This window comes from Echeneis naucrates, chromosome 11 (genome assembly GCF_900963305.1).
Source record: "Echeneis naucrates chromosome 11, fEcheNa1.1, whole genome shotgun sequence".
Classification (NCBI taxonomy): domain Eukaryota; kingdom Metazoa; phylum Chordata; class Actinopteri; order Carangiformes; family Echeneidae; genus Echeneis; species Echeneis naucrates.
In genome coordinates, this window is record NC_042521.1 from 11,843,544 (window position 1) to 11,859,206 (window position 15,663).

The 15,663-nt window shown below is 44.6% G+C and overlaps 1 protein-coding gene across 4 annotated transcripts in view; it reads right to left on the reverse strand.

The window, feature by feature from the left end:
* LOC115051363 (inactive phospholipase C-like protein 2) overlaps positions 1 to 15,663 on the reverse strand; it is a 19,838-nt gene extending 4,175 nt beyond the window's left edge. The window contains exons 1-12 of one of the 4 annotated variants that reach the window (XM_029514762.1): positions 15,222 to 15,662; positions 7,878 to 7,979; positions 7,599 to 7,748; positions 7,287 to 7,447; positions 6,639 to 6,872; positions 6,410 to 6,581; positions 5,642 to 6,316; positions 5,099 to 5,569; positions 4,411 to 4,660; positions 4,012 to 4,298; positions 3,102 to 3,305; positions 1,528 to 1,603 (exon numbers count right to left, since the gene is read on the reverse strand). In XM_029514762.1, the coding sequence (XP_029370622.1) occupies positions 1,528 to 1,603; positions 3,102 to 3,305; positions 4,012 to 4,298; positions 4,411 to 4,660; positions 5,099 to 5,569; positions 5,642 to 6,316; positions 6,410 to 6,581; positions 6,639 to 6,872; positions 7,287 to 7,447; positions 7,599 to 7,748; positions 7,878 to 7,979; positions 15,222 to 15,482 (3,043 nt within the window). In that variant the 5' untranslated portion in view covers positions 15,483 to 15,662. Of the gene's footprint in view, positions 1 to 1,527; positions 1,604 to 3,101; positions 3,306 to 3,385; positions 3,532 to 4,011; positions 4,299 to 4,410; positions 4,661 to 5,098; positions 6,317 to 6,409; positions 6,873 to 7,286; positions 7,448 to 7,598; positions 7,749 to 7,877; positions 7,980 to 11,151; positions 11,264 to 15,221 lie in introns of those variants that run through there. The other 3 variants (XM_029514763.1, XM_029514761.1, XR_003841271.1) reach the window with 3 other exon arrangements.

Genomic DNA, 15,663 nt, shown 5'->3' on the forward strand with positions numbered 1-15,663 from the left:
TCTAATTTTAAGGTAAGGTCAGAAAAATGTTTAGACGTCATCGATCTATTTTAGTAAAAAAAAAAGAATAGGTCTATTGCTGTATATTCTTGTTTTAGTCTCAGCTCTCTCTAGCAATCCATCTCTGCCATTCATCGTCCTGCAGCTTCCTTCTCCCTCGCTCGATTTCATGCAAATGCTTCAGACATCCATCTCTGCCACCGGCTGGCTGATGCTTCCCTCCCTGTCCACCCTTTCTCCCAGACTAGGGGAAGCCCCACTGCGTTGGGATCACCTGATCGCCACCTTTACTCTCTACACACAAGAGGAGCTTTGTTCAGTGAGACTGGCCCTCGGGCTCTGCAGCGGCCCTTCATCAGAGGGAACAGGAAACCAGCGCAGAATAGCTGAACACTTATTTCACCCTGTGTACTAATAGTGCTGTGTGTGATCACACACAAAATGAAAGCTCCGTGACAAGAGTATGAGATGCCAGCACAGTGTCTCAGCAGCAGCTGGCGGGCTGCAGCCTCAGCTACGGAGCAGATGATAATGTCACAGATTATCTGATCAGCAAGTGAAGCTGTGGCCCCTAAAAATTTCAAATAAAGTTCAGTAGAAGACTGGATGAGTTATCTGAGAGTTATCAAACACCACCCCCCCCCACAATGGCCCACAACTGAACTATCATCTCTGCCTCACTATATCAATTCATGTGAGGTTCACCTGATTTTCTCCTTCATTCCTCTTTTCGATTCACACCACTTAAAATGGGGAACTACTGAATTTGTGCACATTTAAATCCACACACTCATAGATGCTAAAATATATGCCCCTAAAGATTTTTTTTTTTTTTACTTTTGACATCTTTAAAAAAAATCCAGCATATAGAGATTCAATGCTTTTATTTTTACACCAAACAGCTGTTTAACATGCTAAACATCAATATCCTAGGTGACAGCCGAAGATTGAATGCAATGTGGTAACGTGAGTGTGTGTGTGTCTGTGGGGTTGTTTATTGCCGCAATGACGAAAGTCAGGCTGACTAATGTCTAAGGACCCAAGGGACCAGGGTGAAGTAAACAAACCTCTGCCAAAGATCAGGGAAATGATATCGGATACGGTGCCCTTTGCTTAAGCGAATAAAGGGCGACCAACAACAGGAGCTGGGCCAATTCAAACCTCCTCCTTCCAAAACATACAGATAGCCTGGGGCAGTAAAAAGACTCATCTAACCTTATGTGGGGTGATGTTTGCAGAGGATGGGACAGGGCAGAATATGGTGAGAGATGGGGCAAGAGGAGATTGAAGAAAGAAAATAAAGATAGAGGAGGAATGTGGAACAAAAAAGAACCACATAAGGTAAGGGTAAGGAAAGGGGGGGGGGGGAACTGAAGTTCATGACAACGGCAGCCACTGCAGTGTGAAGAACAGCACTGCTGAGGAGGTTGTGTGGGAGTTGTCACGAGTGGACTAAGAATATGGGCACAGCCTGGTTTCGACTAATATCACACACACACACACACACACACACACACACCTACACACCTGTGGTCTGTATGTGCAGGATCCTTTCATAGAGTCCGTCTGAGAGCTCCATCACTGCTCTGCTTGCCTGGACCATCTGCACACAGGGAAGCATCTATTAGTATCATACACACACACAGCTGTGGGAAGACAATAAACCTCTTTGTAAGCCACTTAGTTTACCATCTTGTTTTTTTGTGAATAAATCCCACTCTTAAGCACAAACAGCCTGTTTTATTATCTTCCGTGAAAGAACACAGTGTAATAAAAATGAATAGTGAGAACATTGGAATCGATGTCATGGGATGTAAATATAAAATAAGCTTTTTCCACACCTCGGTGCTTGTTAATATTATGGAAATTGTGGGTAGAATTACCATAAAAGTATATACATGTACACCCATCTGCGTATGAGAGGGCACACCCACAGAAACTAATGTGACAGCTCCTTCACAGTAATGACCACAGACACACACACACACACACTCACAAACCATGCTAGGATGTGACCCTGCTGTGGGGGAAGAAAAAGCTGTTCAGCCACACACATTCTCACTCACAGACTCATGCATAAACACAGTCATGAGTCTATGCAGTTGCTTGTTGCACAGCAGTGAGAAACAACTGTGGTTAGAGTGTAACAGTTAATACACTAAATCTTTGATCATGACTTAATAGGACCTGAAACTGAACTATTTATCGCCACTGCAGGTGGTTTCTGGGCACAAACTTTGTGACTCCATTCTTTTGTCTCATCTCACAAGACACATCCTGTGTTGCTAAAGTGGTGATTCATTTACTGCCCATCAGACATCTCTAATAAAAAAGATGAAGAAGTGGACTTTGAGCAAATATCAATTTAAAAAGCAATGCAGCAACACATCAGCAGCACAACGCGGGAGGCTACCACTCTGATCAGTGCAGGACCATAGCTGAGCAGCCACAACCCAACATGGCCTGGAGGGAACGAAAAAGGGAAAGATGCAAGAACTTAGAAGAGATGAATGAGTGAAAGACGGGATGGTGAGAGAGAGAGACGAGAAGAGGAATGTGCTTACAATGAAGCATAAAAAAAAAAAAAAAAAAGGACAAAGGGACAAACTGTGCTTCCTCTACCTGTTCAAACACACTGATTCATGCTGCTTTGTCGACGGGCTGAGGGGTCTGCAGGCCATTTTGCTCTCTGCCCTCATTCTCTCTCACTGTTTATGCCCGCAGGGCAGTTTTTCTGGAGGGCTGGATTCATTTTTAGATATTATTACATAAACGTAGTATATTTAATAAAAAAAAAAAAAAAAAAAAACTCTAATGATTAATGGAAGTCTGTGTTTTATTTTGGTGGTAGTGGATTCAGGCCAAGGTGAGGCTGTCACTGATTTTACGAGCCTTGTTACACCCCTGGGGTTGTTGCCGCAAATGAAGCCTTTGTTGGGGAGGGTGGTTTTCATTGTTCAGTCAAGTACACAGGAGAAAGGAGGTGGCTGACTGATTCCTGGTCTTTTTCGCTTTTGTTTCTTCTTTCCTTCCTTTTGATGAATTTTAGAGTCATGTAAATCAGCAAAACAAGAGGCATATTAACTGTGTCTTGTCCTCACCATCTCATAGGTAGAGACAACCCGGCGAAGGACATCAGGCAGGGCACCCTGGGGCTCCAGAGTAGGGTAGTGCTCCCGGAGGTCAAACAGTAGCAAAGGCGTCCCGTCTGGTGCAGACACTCTGGAGCTCAGTGCTAGTACACACTGCATGAGGTTAGCCACAGCGGACACCCCACACAGCTCCCTGAACACGGCCACACAATTCTGTGTAGAAAAATCCAAATTCAGAGGTTAAATCAGCAGATTTGAACTTAAAATAAACAATATCTTCTTAGTTCCTTGACCTGATGATATCCAAAACAAATTATCCAAAAATCGGTGTAATCTCTCCCCACTCTATCTCCATCTGGATCTATCTGTAGCCGAGCTGTTGGCTTTTATTCCACCAACTGCCCTGATTCCTGCAGTTGTGCTGTTGAAGTAGTCTGGGCTGAAATGAAAGAAAAATAAGCGTTGGGGATGCCAAGAGTCTCACCTCACTGACTGAACATACACCTTAATAACCTTTTTATTTCCGCAGGGTGACACAACCACCCACAGAAAAGCTAAATAATGTCTGGCTCAGGAAGGTTAGATGGAGATTTGCTGGTGCTAGTCCTCGTCAATGATATGAATCCACTGACATGTAATGTTCAGCACAGATGAAATTCACCATTCACACTACTCCTACGAAACACAAATAGAGTAATAATCTATGGCTGCAACAACTAAGAATATGAACAATAAATACTGTTTTAGTGTCTGAAATGCCATTAGAAGCTATTGTGTTGTATTGTATATGATATCCTTTAAATTGTGCTAAACATGAATTGTGCCTTTGCAATGCCATGTGATTAATCTTATTGTTTCATGCAGTGAGAAAGGGATTTAAGTCACACTTCCACCCTCATCACTCTCCGTCATGCTTCACCTGCATGTTCTCCCTCAGGTCAGTGGCTTCTCTGAGCAGTGGAGCAGCCGTCTTGAAAATCTCATCCACGGCCCGGATTCCCAAGTCCCTCAGAGCTGTGTAGTCCCTCCCCTTCCGGGCCTTCCGCACTGATAGGCCCCGTTTGTGAGGCTTTCCCCCTCCTCTACGATTAGTGAGGGCCACGTGGACAAATAACTTAGCGTGGGGAAGCTCCTCCCCTGTCAGAGACTGGAGTGGTACGTGTCGGTAGCCCGGCTGAAGACACTCTAAAGAGATGGTGTACTGTCCTGTGGTGGCAGGAAAATCACATTACATTTTTCAAAGAGCAAACTTAAACTGTGAAATCTTTGTGTTTGGCATCGCTGTGTGTCCATTCTGAGTGATGCTTCTGACTCTGACCTATAAACTCATCCCCAATGAAGTCATCATCCAGCACCACGAAGCGAACCATGGCGAGCTCAGGCAGGTTGATCTGGAACTCAAAGCTCTCATCGAAGACAGGATTGTCCCCATTCTGGGTCACTGTCCTGGTGCGGCGCTCTGTGCAGTCAGCAGGGATGCCATGGATCTCTACGTACACGTACGGGTCCACCACATCCCCTTTGGCCTCAGAGCCCCTTGGCTTGGGCAGGTTCTGGCCACTTATCACCTGGAAGAAGTGTTATCGCCACTGTAAGTCATGTGTTTTGAATTTCTACAGCACAATGATGACTTTAAAAGATTACTGCAGTTCATGAAAACGTTTTTGTAGCTTCGGCCGTTACCTTCTTTGATTAGGAAAACATTGTAGACACTCAACTAAGTCCAGCAAAGTGAAAACTGTAAGACCACACGGTTTGTGGAGGATTCTCCACATCCAAAGCATTTTGATTTGAGCTAGAACTGCATGTGAGAACAACAACTGAAATCTAATTTCACCAAATAAAAGCAGCCAACTTGCTTATTTAAATTTTGTATCATATCTGCCAGGTGGACCTCTTTTTAGTCCCCATACAAGAACGGCCCAAACTACAAATTATGACCCGAGTGCTGATAATCTAAAAGTACAGTTTTTCATGAGAAATGCTTTACATTGTCCCTGCCCCACCTTCACATGAAGCAGCTGTGGAGACACACCAGGCACCGTGTCTCTGGTGTCTGCGCTGAAGTAAGACACCTCCTGCCGCATGATGGCCGGCCGCAGAACGTAACCGCAGTTCCCATTCTGGCGGAACCAGGCCGTGTTCAGGTCCATCATCAGTCCTGCTGTCTGAAAATTCATAGACACAATTTGGCAGCCGCACTTCCACAGGTCCTGAGGATTCATGTTGCTGGAGTCGATACGCATGGGACTGGGGTACACCCTTGACAGGAAATGCTTGTTGTGATTGACAAAGTCTCCCGGGCTCTCGCCAGCGAGTCGCACAGCCAGGGACTCGTGAAAAGAGCACATTTCCCATGGTTTCTGGTTTTTAGATGATGTTTGAAAATCAACGAACTGCACCGAGCGGCAAAGAGTTACTAAGTCAGACAGCTCCTTCAAGAGTTGGAACCGTTTGGAGGGAGGATGAGGGTTAGACTGAGGGATGGCTGTGAAAGTGAAGCTTTTCTGCATCACGTCCTTCTCATTTCCTCCAGGTGTTGCTCCAGCACTATTAGCTGCTTTGATCCTTTGACACACCTCTGCCCCCTCATCCTCCTCACTTACCTCCCCTTCCTCCCCATCCCAGGATGGCCCCAATTTCTTACCCCTTAATAAGATTCGATGCCTTAGAGCATGTGGTGATGGCAGGTAGGAGTCTCCATGCGGTGGGTTTGTGTACAACCTGTCCCCGAGTATACCGATGAGATGTTTCCACATCGCTTTCTGCTGTGGAAGTGTACAGTGGTTCTCCATACATATAATTAAGGGATACTCTGAAGCCACAAATGCAAACCTTCCAATGGCTTCTATCACACAACGCAGGGCCAGCGGTGGGGAAAGGGTGTGACCCGTACACACAACTGGCTCCTCATTTGGGCCATCCCAAACGTCCACCTCCACACACCGACAGCCCATCTTGAGGGCGCGTATGTAGCCGGAGATGTCGGAGGGACCTCTGAACTGATCCTCGATGAGGTATGTGTTGTGGGAGGAGTTGATGTAGTAGTGGGACAAAGGCTGGGACATGTCCTGGCACACAGTTTTGTGCTCCCAGTCGAAGAGGTGGCACTCGGCGGAAGTGAGGTAGCTGGTGAAACCATCCAATGACAGGTATCCCTGCTGCCGCCCCTCCTCTGATGGCTCATGGGACTGGATGAGCTTCAGGCTTGTCTCTTCGCTGACCTACAGGACACAAATGGACACAAGAGAAGACAAGGGTAAGTTAGACTCATATTTATTTCTCAGACGTAGATTGATTTCGTTTGTGTTACCCACTTGAGCCATGCCCTGCTCTGCCTCAAGGAAACGCATTAGGTCTTTTGTGTCTAGGTACTCCTTGTTGCTGGAGAACTGCACCAACAGGAAGTAGATCTCTGGGCGCGTGCAAAAGTCATGGAAGACCTCAATAAAGTCCTGCTTGGTGACGCGTTCATTTTTTTCCATCAGTCTTTTGACTTCATTGTGATCTTTAACACCGGATCCATTATCCAGGGTGAGCCCACACATCCGCTCCCTAACTCTTTGAAGTTCTTTAAACCTGTGCTCCAGTTTGCTGCTGCTGACCCCAGGGTTCACACTTTGTATCAACTTAACGGCCGACTCCAAGCACACCCCTTCCGCACCATCTTCCTGTCTGTTACTAGCAGAGGAAAACAACTGCTCCAGCCAGCCAAGACGGAGACTGTCCTGACTGCTGGCAAGCATGTCCAGGGCATGTTTCCCATACTGCATCAGATACCTGGAGGCAAAGGAGGGAGGAATGAACAAGGTTGATGCAATAAGGCAGACAGTTTGTCTCACAGTATCGTTTCAGATTCATTTCAGTTTTCATCTCAGACATTTTGCTGACCATGTAACTGCAGCAGTAGAATCAGTTTGAAGACAAATCAAATTTACTTGTTTGGCCTTTCAACACAAAGAGCCTCTCAAAGGACTACAACAAAAAATCCATCTCCTAAGATATCACTGTTGATTTACTCTATCCTGCGTGACCACACGTTTATTAGACCGCAAATTAAATCTTTATCACTGATATCAGAATATTTGAGTCTATGCCCCCTTCGGCCTACAATATTGCTATCAGGAAAAATTGTGTGTCGTGTTTGTTAGGCTTTAAATCACAAGTGTACAGTGCTTGTTTGATGCGTCACACCTTAGTCCAGTGACCCAAATGTTAGCCACCTCGGCAGAGTTGGCCACGAGGTCCAAGTTTTCATATATGTCTCCATAGATGATGGAGAATGCGCAGTCCTCTGAAATTTGCTCATAAACTCCACTGGTGCGGAAGGTTTCAGTGTTGCGACCTGTCCGTACCTGGAATACAAGAGAATGGGAGATTTAAAAACAGTGGGCATGTATGCAGTGTGTGTATGTATATTCACGCCAGATGCAATAAAAACCAAGCAGCTTCCAGATGATTCAAGGTAATAAATATTTCCATGATCTTATTCTTTTGGACACTGACCTCTCGTATGGAGGCCAGAGAGATCCGCGCTTTGTCGGACTCCTTCTTGGATGGCTCCCAGCACAGAGCCTGCAGCCCAGCGTCCAGCAGGTAGTACCGCTGGTAGACACGTGAGTTGGGCCTGATTTTTTTCAGCTCACTCCCCTCAACCTGAAACGAGATATGGATGTAGTTGCCATATAGACTTTCAGTATCGACTCAGGAAATACATGAAATGTTTTGTGTATGGGTATGTAAAGTCTTTAATTTACGTAAAGGCTCACACCGCAGCTAACCCACCATGGAGTGTATACAGTCAGTAGCACTGCTGATTTTCTTCTCCGACAGGCTGCTGCTGAAGGACACTGTCTTCTTCCTGTCCCGGCCTGCACGAGACCCATCCTGAGAAGAAGGCAGAGATGGAAGGATGAAATGATGGGACAGTTACAGAGCGGAGGAAAGGGTGCCATAAAAATATGTTGAGTGACAGAGACAGACAGACAGTGATCCTCTGGAAACGATTCAATGCTTAAGCATGACAAACATTTTTCCCATCCAGAATAGATCTCAAAGGATTAAAAGGCATATCGGCTTATATAACCATACATGAGCACAGATTATTGGGTCTCCCACATAGAACCTCCTCCTACCAATCTGGTATTGTTTTCCTAATACTATGCTAAAAGCTTTTGCTTGCCCTTGTCCTTCAACATTACACCATTAATCATACCTGCCTGACAGAGGCAGCAGGCGGCAGCATCCTGCTCCTACCACTCCACAACAGCATTTGAGACCCAATCAGTTTATCTGAGCTTACCAGAGCTCATCCATCTCATTTACTGATGGATCAGATGTCACCCCCACAGAAAACCTCATACTAATAGAAAGGAGCATATATGTGGGCAGTTATTCAATTATGGCTGTATTAGATTCCTGATAAAATCTAATCAAAGACATTATTAAAGCTAATCTAAAGCAAGATAAGGCAGATAAAATAATTGTAGTTGATTCAATCCCAAGCAAAATGACTGAAATTCCAAACACCCACACCACTTTCTACCTTACATTCTATTTATATCCGAAGGAGGGAAGCAAACTATTTCACAGATGTCAAATCCAATTCCCATTCAATAGCATATATTACGTGTTATACTAACAGGATTTTGAAAAGTGAATAGAAAAAAATATTGAAGTTTGTGAAAGATTTGGATTTCCTTTTGGATGCTGTTTTGAAATCAAAGTAAACTTGAAAAATTTAAAAGCACACCACTTTTTCAAATCCAATAGCCTGCTGCTGAGATAGACAAATGCAAATGGCTCATATTTTTATCTTTCAAAACTGACCACTAATGATCGTGAGCTTTTGTGATTAACTAATTAACTAACCCTCTGATTTCAGTCAATCAGAGTCCGTATGATCCTCAAGATCCTTTTGTGAGAGAGGAAACAAGGGAACCTTTCATGAAAGAAACCTGGGTGATATGAAAGACAGAGAAACTAAAAAAGGTGTGTTTCATCTAAAGAATATGAATGAACATGTGAAAGAGAGAGAAGGCATAATTCACAGAGGATGAAAAGGTTTCCCTCAAAAGGAAGGGGCGGCATCTAACCATCACAAATCCTCATAGAATCACTTCATTAGGATGGAGAAGTGTTTCCAATGGCAACATTTTTTTAAGCTGATGTGATGAGGGAGGGAGGAAAGGGAGGGAAGGAGGCAGTGCTCTAAAAATACCCCTGGCGCTTTGGGGCATGATAGGGGGATTGAGGGGGAGTGTGGACATGGGATGAGGAAGACATAGTATGTCTTTCCTTTAAGACCCTCCTTCCAATCGTACCCAGAAAAACATAGGCAGAGCTCTGACAGTCAATTACAGATCCTTTGAAAAGGGGGAAATTGGGATGCTGGCAACCGATGAACAAAAGAAAAAAACTGACTTGGAAATAGGCTAATTGATTTTGCGTTCTCATTGTGTGCTCTTGCAACGCCTCAAAAAAAAAAAAAAAATTCAGATGCAACTCCATGCCACCAGCAGGGAGAAAAATACAACAATGAAAACAGGCTTCCCTCTCCCTAATCCTCTCTTTAAAATAATTGATTTTCAAGGCAGCACTCAATTTGTCTTTTAAAAGCCAGTTCTTCCAGAATGATGCGCTGCACCAAAGCTTTTCGGCTTATTTTACAAACACAGACACAGCAGTATGCCGCTCCACCTTATCATTCACACTTTCCTTTTCCTTTCATGCAGTGTAGCAACAGGCAGCGGATATTAATGCTGGCCTCAATCTATAAATCTCTTCCTCTGTGTGTGACAGTACTAGTAATGGTCCCCTTGCAGCTGTATCAGCACCAATCACTGTGCACACCTCACCCAGTTAGTAAAGTATAAGATTCAATGACCAGGGGAAAAAAAAAACATCCCTGTCATGCCATATTAACAGATCAGATATGAACAGAAAGCATGCTGAGCCGTTAGATGCTTTCTCTAGTAACGCTCCTCCTGACATTAGGAATGTGGACTGTTCAGCAGGAAGGACTGAATTATTTCATGTTTGGAAGCTGTCGTGCACATTCACCTCACGTTGATGACTGAAAGAGACACACCTGGTTATTGTTGACAGAGTAAATTGGCCTAACAAGACAAACTAAGCTGCAAGTCGATGAACAAAATACAAAAGGCAGGGGTATTGACTTTCTCATGTAAAAAAGGCATAAAGTATCCAGACAGATTAGAGGAACAAAGTACATAGCAAAGCAAAGCTCCATCCAATAATAAAATTCTAATTCTATTATAGCCAATATCTTTGGGGGTGTACTTTCAAAAAGGCTCCAGCTAGTGTTTCTCAGAGGGAAAGATATGACATCAAAACCAGCAGTGCTTAAAAAACAGGAAGCAGCCTTGTAGACTCTAACATAGCACTTCCTGTGTCACCACACAGAGTAAAGTGACAACACATAGAAGACAAAAAAGAAAGACAGAGATAAAGCAAGAAAGAAACAAAGTTTTTTTAATTCTCTGTCAGTTTTTATCCCTCGGAAAATAAACAAATTAACAGATGATAATTTAGCGTGTATGATATTACTAATAGTCCTGATTAAACATAGCCTGATGAACAGATGAACTGATGTGAAGACAGAGGGTGAGAGAAATGGATGTTTCTGGAAGGCAGAAGAGATTAGACACTGTAATGGGAGAGGAAATGCAAGATGACAGGGAGACGTCTCAGAAAGTTGACATGAGAGAAGTGATAATAGATAAAAAAGGGGGGAAAAAAAGGATGAGCCAGAGGAAGGATGGAGAGAAATAAATAAAGAGGGTCTTTGGCAGATTATAGCTGACAGTCAGTGAATTAGTGCACTTGGTATTTGTCCGGAAGCACCACTGTGTCAACCCTAACCCATGCATGCCGATATATACTATATACTAATTCCAGCTTCTTCAAGTCACAACAGAATAAAGATGCCAGTCACAAATCAGCTAATTAAGACAGAAAGCCAGAGAAAAGGAGTTGGTGAAAGTACTGAATAAGGGACTGATTACTATTAGTAAGGCAGAGCGGTCCTGGATGTTACCTTGTATGGCTGACAGCAGATGATGGACGAGACCTGGTGTAGTTTATCACAGTGGCTTCTCACCATGGAGCTCAACACAGCGTGTTTGCTGATTTGCTCTTTGTTTATGCCACTGTGTGCGACACAAAAAATGCAGCAATTTTACAGCTTTTGGTTTTTTTACTGTTGATGAGAAAACTTTAGGATGTCCTCTGGTGATTGCTTATGCCTCCATAAACAATCAGTCAATCAGTCTGTGACTGTTATGGCTTGAGGCATTTGAGGTGTCTGTCTCATGAATGTGATATCTCAGAAACCCAAAGGTAAAGTTGTCTGAAATCTGTGATGACATTTCACATTAGAAACATGTAAAGATAGCTTCACTGCAACATTTTCAAATACAAGCTGTTATTTAATGCTTGAACTTGACTTGGCATAGAAGCACAAGATCATAACTATTTTTGTTCTTGTACCCATTTTCTAGGCTAAGCGAGTAATCATATGATGCTGTTGGTTGCAATACTACCCAGGTCATCTTCATGCATAATTACTTGCTAATCTAAAAGTCTGTCATACTGTGACAGTGTGTGTTCGGTCAAGGTTGCACATATATACGTGACTGCATCAGATGCCAGGACACGGCAGTTAAATGGAGCACAGGAAGCACTCAGTGTTGCTGTTGTGTCAGCGCCTCGATGTATGGGAGTAATGCTCAACAGAAAATGTGGTGAGTTGACTGTAAACCCCTGCCCTTGTAGCAAGAAGAGCAGCAGATGCTCTTTTACGCTTGAAACCTTTGAAGTCCCATGTGCACACAACCACTCACTCAGAGAAAAACACACAGACACACACTGAAACAAGTTAAAGGTTGACTTGAAAAGGTCATTTTGTCCGAGAGCTAACCACAATTTGAGCTGACGAACGTCACTGATGCATTTTTTGGAGACATGAGGGCCACTAAAACCAAGAACAGGCAGCTGGAAGCCAGAGTCGGGTACTGACTGTTCGAATGAGAGCAGCGATCAGAGTGGAGTTTCCACACGCGTCAGAGATGTCTTCAGTGAGGCTTTGAAACCGGCAAATTCACACACGCACACACACACACACGCACGCACGCACAACCTTGCACGTGCATGGCTAGATGTGTACTATGAATGTATATGTGGAGTACTAGAATCTTTGCCAGTCCCTTCGCTGTGCAGGACCGTGCTCATTCAGCATAATGTGGTTTAAAGCAGACTGAAGATGTTGATTTGAACTGCAGGAGGAGCTCAGGGCTGCTCTGACTCAAACATCTACAATCCCCAGCTGCATGCTGATGCCTCTGGCTAATGCTGCTCCCTCAATCTGAGAAGGACACACAAAGACATCCAAAATACTCACACATACACAAACACACACCCCTATTAGACATGTCTGATGAAAGGGAAACAGACAAAGAAATCACACAAGCGCATCATATGTTGCTACTACACACGTAAACTCACTTGTTTAAACATATTCTATTCCATTTGCTGTTCTGATAAAGAAACAGCTGAACTGTTCTCTAATGTGTTTCCTCACTGAAACGTATCTGTCTCCTAAGTACAGCACATGCTGGAATACAGAAGGTGGTTGGTTTAGTTTCGTATAAAGGCTGGCAGCATGGGGGAGGAAACCAGCCTGTGCCCCCCTAAATATGGCTTCTTTCTGCTGCTGCTGCACACTGTCTCTTGGCAGGAGCAGCTGATAGTGACAGTTGTTTGACAAGAGCTCCAGCCACCATCTCCCTTACAATGCAAGTGGTTGTAATGTAACCTCTGAACAGCATTACTTCTGCAGAGCTGACTGGATGGTCCACTGACTCGCTCTTGGACAGTGCAGAATTTGCCAGACTGTGGCCAAGGAGAGATGTTTATCATGTCAACTTCAGCAGCAGAAAACGAAGTGATTGACACACACCCAAACTGAGCGGTGCATGCATACACACATCAATCATGCTTGTCGTACGTTGGCACAAGTTATAGCAGAACACTAAGCATTCTGCTTAACTGTACTGTATGACAAGTCTGTGCAAGTGTGTGTGTGTGTGTGAGACTGAATGCGTGTGTGTTAAAAACCCAGAAAGAGTGATAGTTATCTACATCATCTTCAAAGCAGCACAACAAGCTGAGTGGGCACATGATTCTGCAACTCCTTTACACGCACAAGAGACATACAGAATAAATGAGAGTAGAACAGACAGCATGAAGTACATTGCGATGAAACACAGTTTAGGGTGCTCTCGTTACCTGAGCAAGCACACACACACACACACTCATTGGACACGAATCCCCTGACTCTAGTTAAAATCTGGAATGCCATGTTTCCTGTTTATCTGCCTCCACACCACCCGGAGTCCTATTGTGAGGAGTCCCAGGGTTTACCGTGGGGGTAGTTTAGCAAACAGTCAGACAAACTGTTATGTCGACAGGTGGATGTATAACTCCATGGCTCTCAGGCTGAGCTCTATCTATCTTAAGCCTCAGCAGTTTATGCTTCAAAACACAAGCACGTTTATAGTGAAGGCACAAATGCATGTGCACTGCTGCACTCCTCGGTCCGCTGATCACTGAATGTTCTCAACATTAAACGTGCCCACTGAACAAACAACACTGAAACACATCATCCTACCACCAATGCATGTCGCTTTCTGCTTCAGTACATGGATGGCATGTACGACACCGCCTTGCATTGTCACTCCTACCAGCAAAGGGAGGGATTGAGGGAGGGTCATTTTTGCTCGATACATGAAGTGTTACCCATCAAATATGGAACTGTATATCAGGTGCCACCATCGGCAGGAGTTATTTATCAGCAGCTCTGACCCAGTAAGCAGATCTTCACTGGAGCACAGTGTTTTTAAATGCCTGATACCTGCCATCAGGCGTCCTGCACCATTGAAACTAAGAGGAGACAGGCAAGAGCAGGCCTGTGTGTGGGCAAGGACATGAGGAACATTTGTGTGTGTGTGTGTGTGTGTGTAGCATTGAGGCAGGGAGGGGGGCTACACAACTGCTCATGACTTAATAGCAGTATTGCAACATAAACTGTGTGAGGAAATTGGCCAACTGCGCTGCTTCCTTTCTTGCTTTTGGAGCCAATCTCTCGCTCTCTCCCTCTCAGACACACACAGATGAAGCCATGTTTAAATACTCATGTCTTTGCAGGCCGTGGCTCTGAAGACAAGCAACAACTGGAGATCAATAAGATCTCGCTTATGCCTAAAGGCAGAACCCATAAAAGGGAAAAGACAGGGAGATGAGTTATTGATTAGATGTTAGTGATACAACACTCCTTTAAATGTCATTTGCTTTCCATATAAATACATATTTTGCAATTTTCCATCTAAATACAAAAACCCTTGGCATTTTTCCGACATGCACGCTCAGACGAGTGCTGGCAGTGGGGTTAATTGGACAGGGGCATTCAACTGTGAACCACAGAGGGCAGAGTAAATGCATTTTCTCATTCTAATCAAAGTCTACAGCAGGTGGCTTTACTTCTTAGTTCCACCTCCTCCTCACTGCTTGATGGAGTGCTAATAAGTGGCATCGCCTGCTGCGGTCTGGCAGGAACAAAAGCCTTGCCTGATATGACACACACACTGTTAAAAGACTCTGGGACAGAGAATTTGAGCATGATTTTAGCTCTTGTGTGCTCAGCGGCTCTCTATCCTCCCCACTGGGACTTCATCAGGCTCATCCTCTGACGGTCTTCAACAGGCTGACTGATGTTAGACAGGAAGCAGTCATCTTTTATTTCATATGACTGATTGATGATTATGTGTGTGAGAGAGTTGCATGTGTATGTGTGATGAAATGTGATTTCATCATGACTTACTAATATGTTTGTTTGGTTGGGTTTGTTTCCAACAAGTACCACATTCCTGCAGGGGCTTGTACATTTTTGTTGAGTAACCACATTTCAATTTATAAACCTTTTCTATTAAATAGACAGTAGTATTTTAAATCTAGTCTGCATGCAACAGTTTGAACTGAATGTTAAAGTCCCCCCCCCTCTCGTTTTAAATGGAGATCACATTATGTTTCTTTAGGGAAATCCTGGCCTACCTTGATCAGACTGCTGCGTCGAGGGATCGCTTTGGAGGCTGAGGCTGAGTCTGATCCGGTACTCTCCCACGTCGGGGACTCGCAGCTGGACTCCTTCTGGAGCCTCTTGGCGGCGTCTGTCACGCTGCAGTTCCCGTTTGACAGCGGCTCTTCTCGGTGTGCATCGAGGCTCGTTCCGGCGTCTGCGGACTCGGATCTCCAGCCGGACATCGATAAGGCTCCGACGGGGCTCTTCCTCTTCTTCTCTCCGGAATCAGCCATGGTGGGTCTTCAAGCGCCTTCTCGGTCCTCCTGAAGACACCAGCCGGGATCCCGACGACACTGAGCTGCACACACACACACGGACACACACCGACGAGCCATCGTGAGAAGTGAGCGAGCGGCGACAGCGCGCCAAGAGAAACTTGCTCACACACACGCGGTAGGTGGGTTTGGTTTTGGG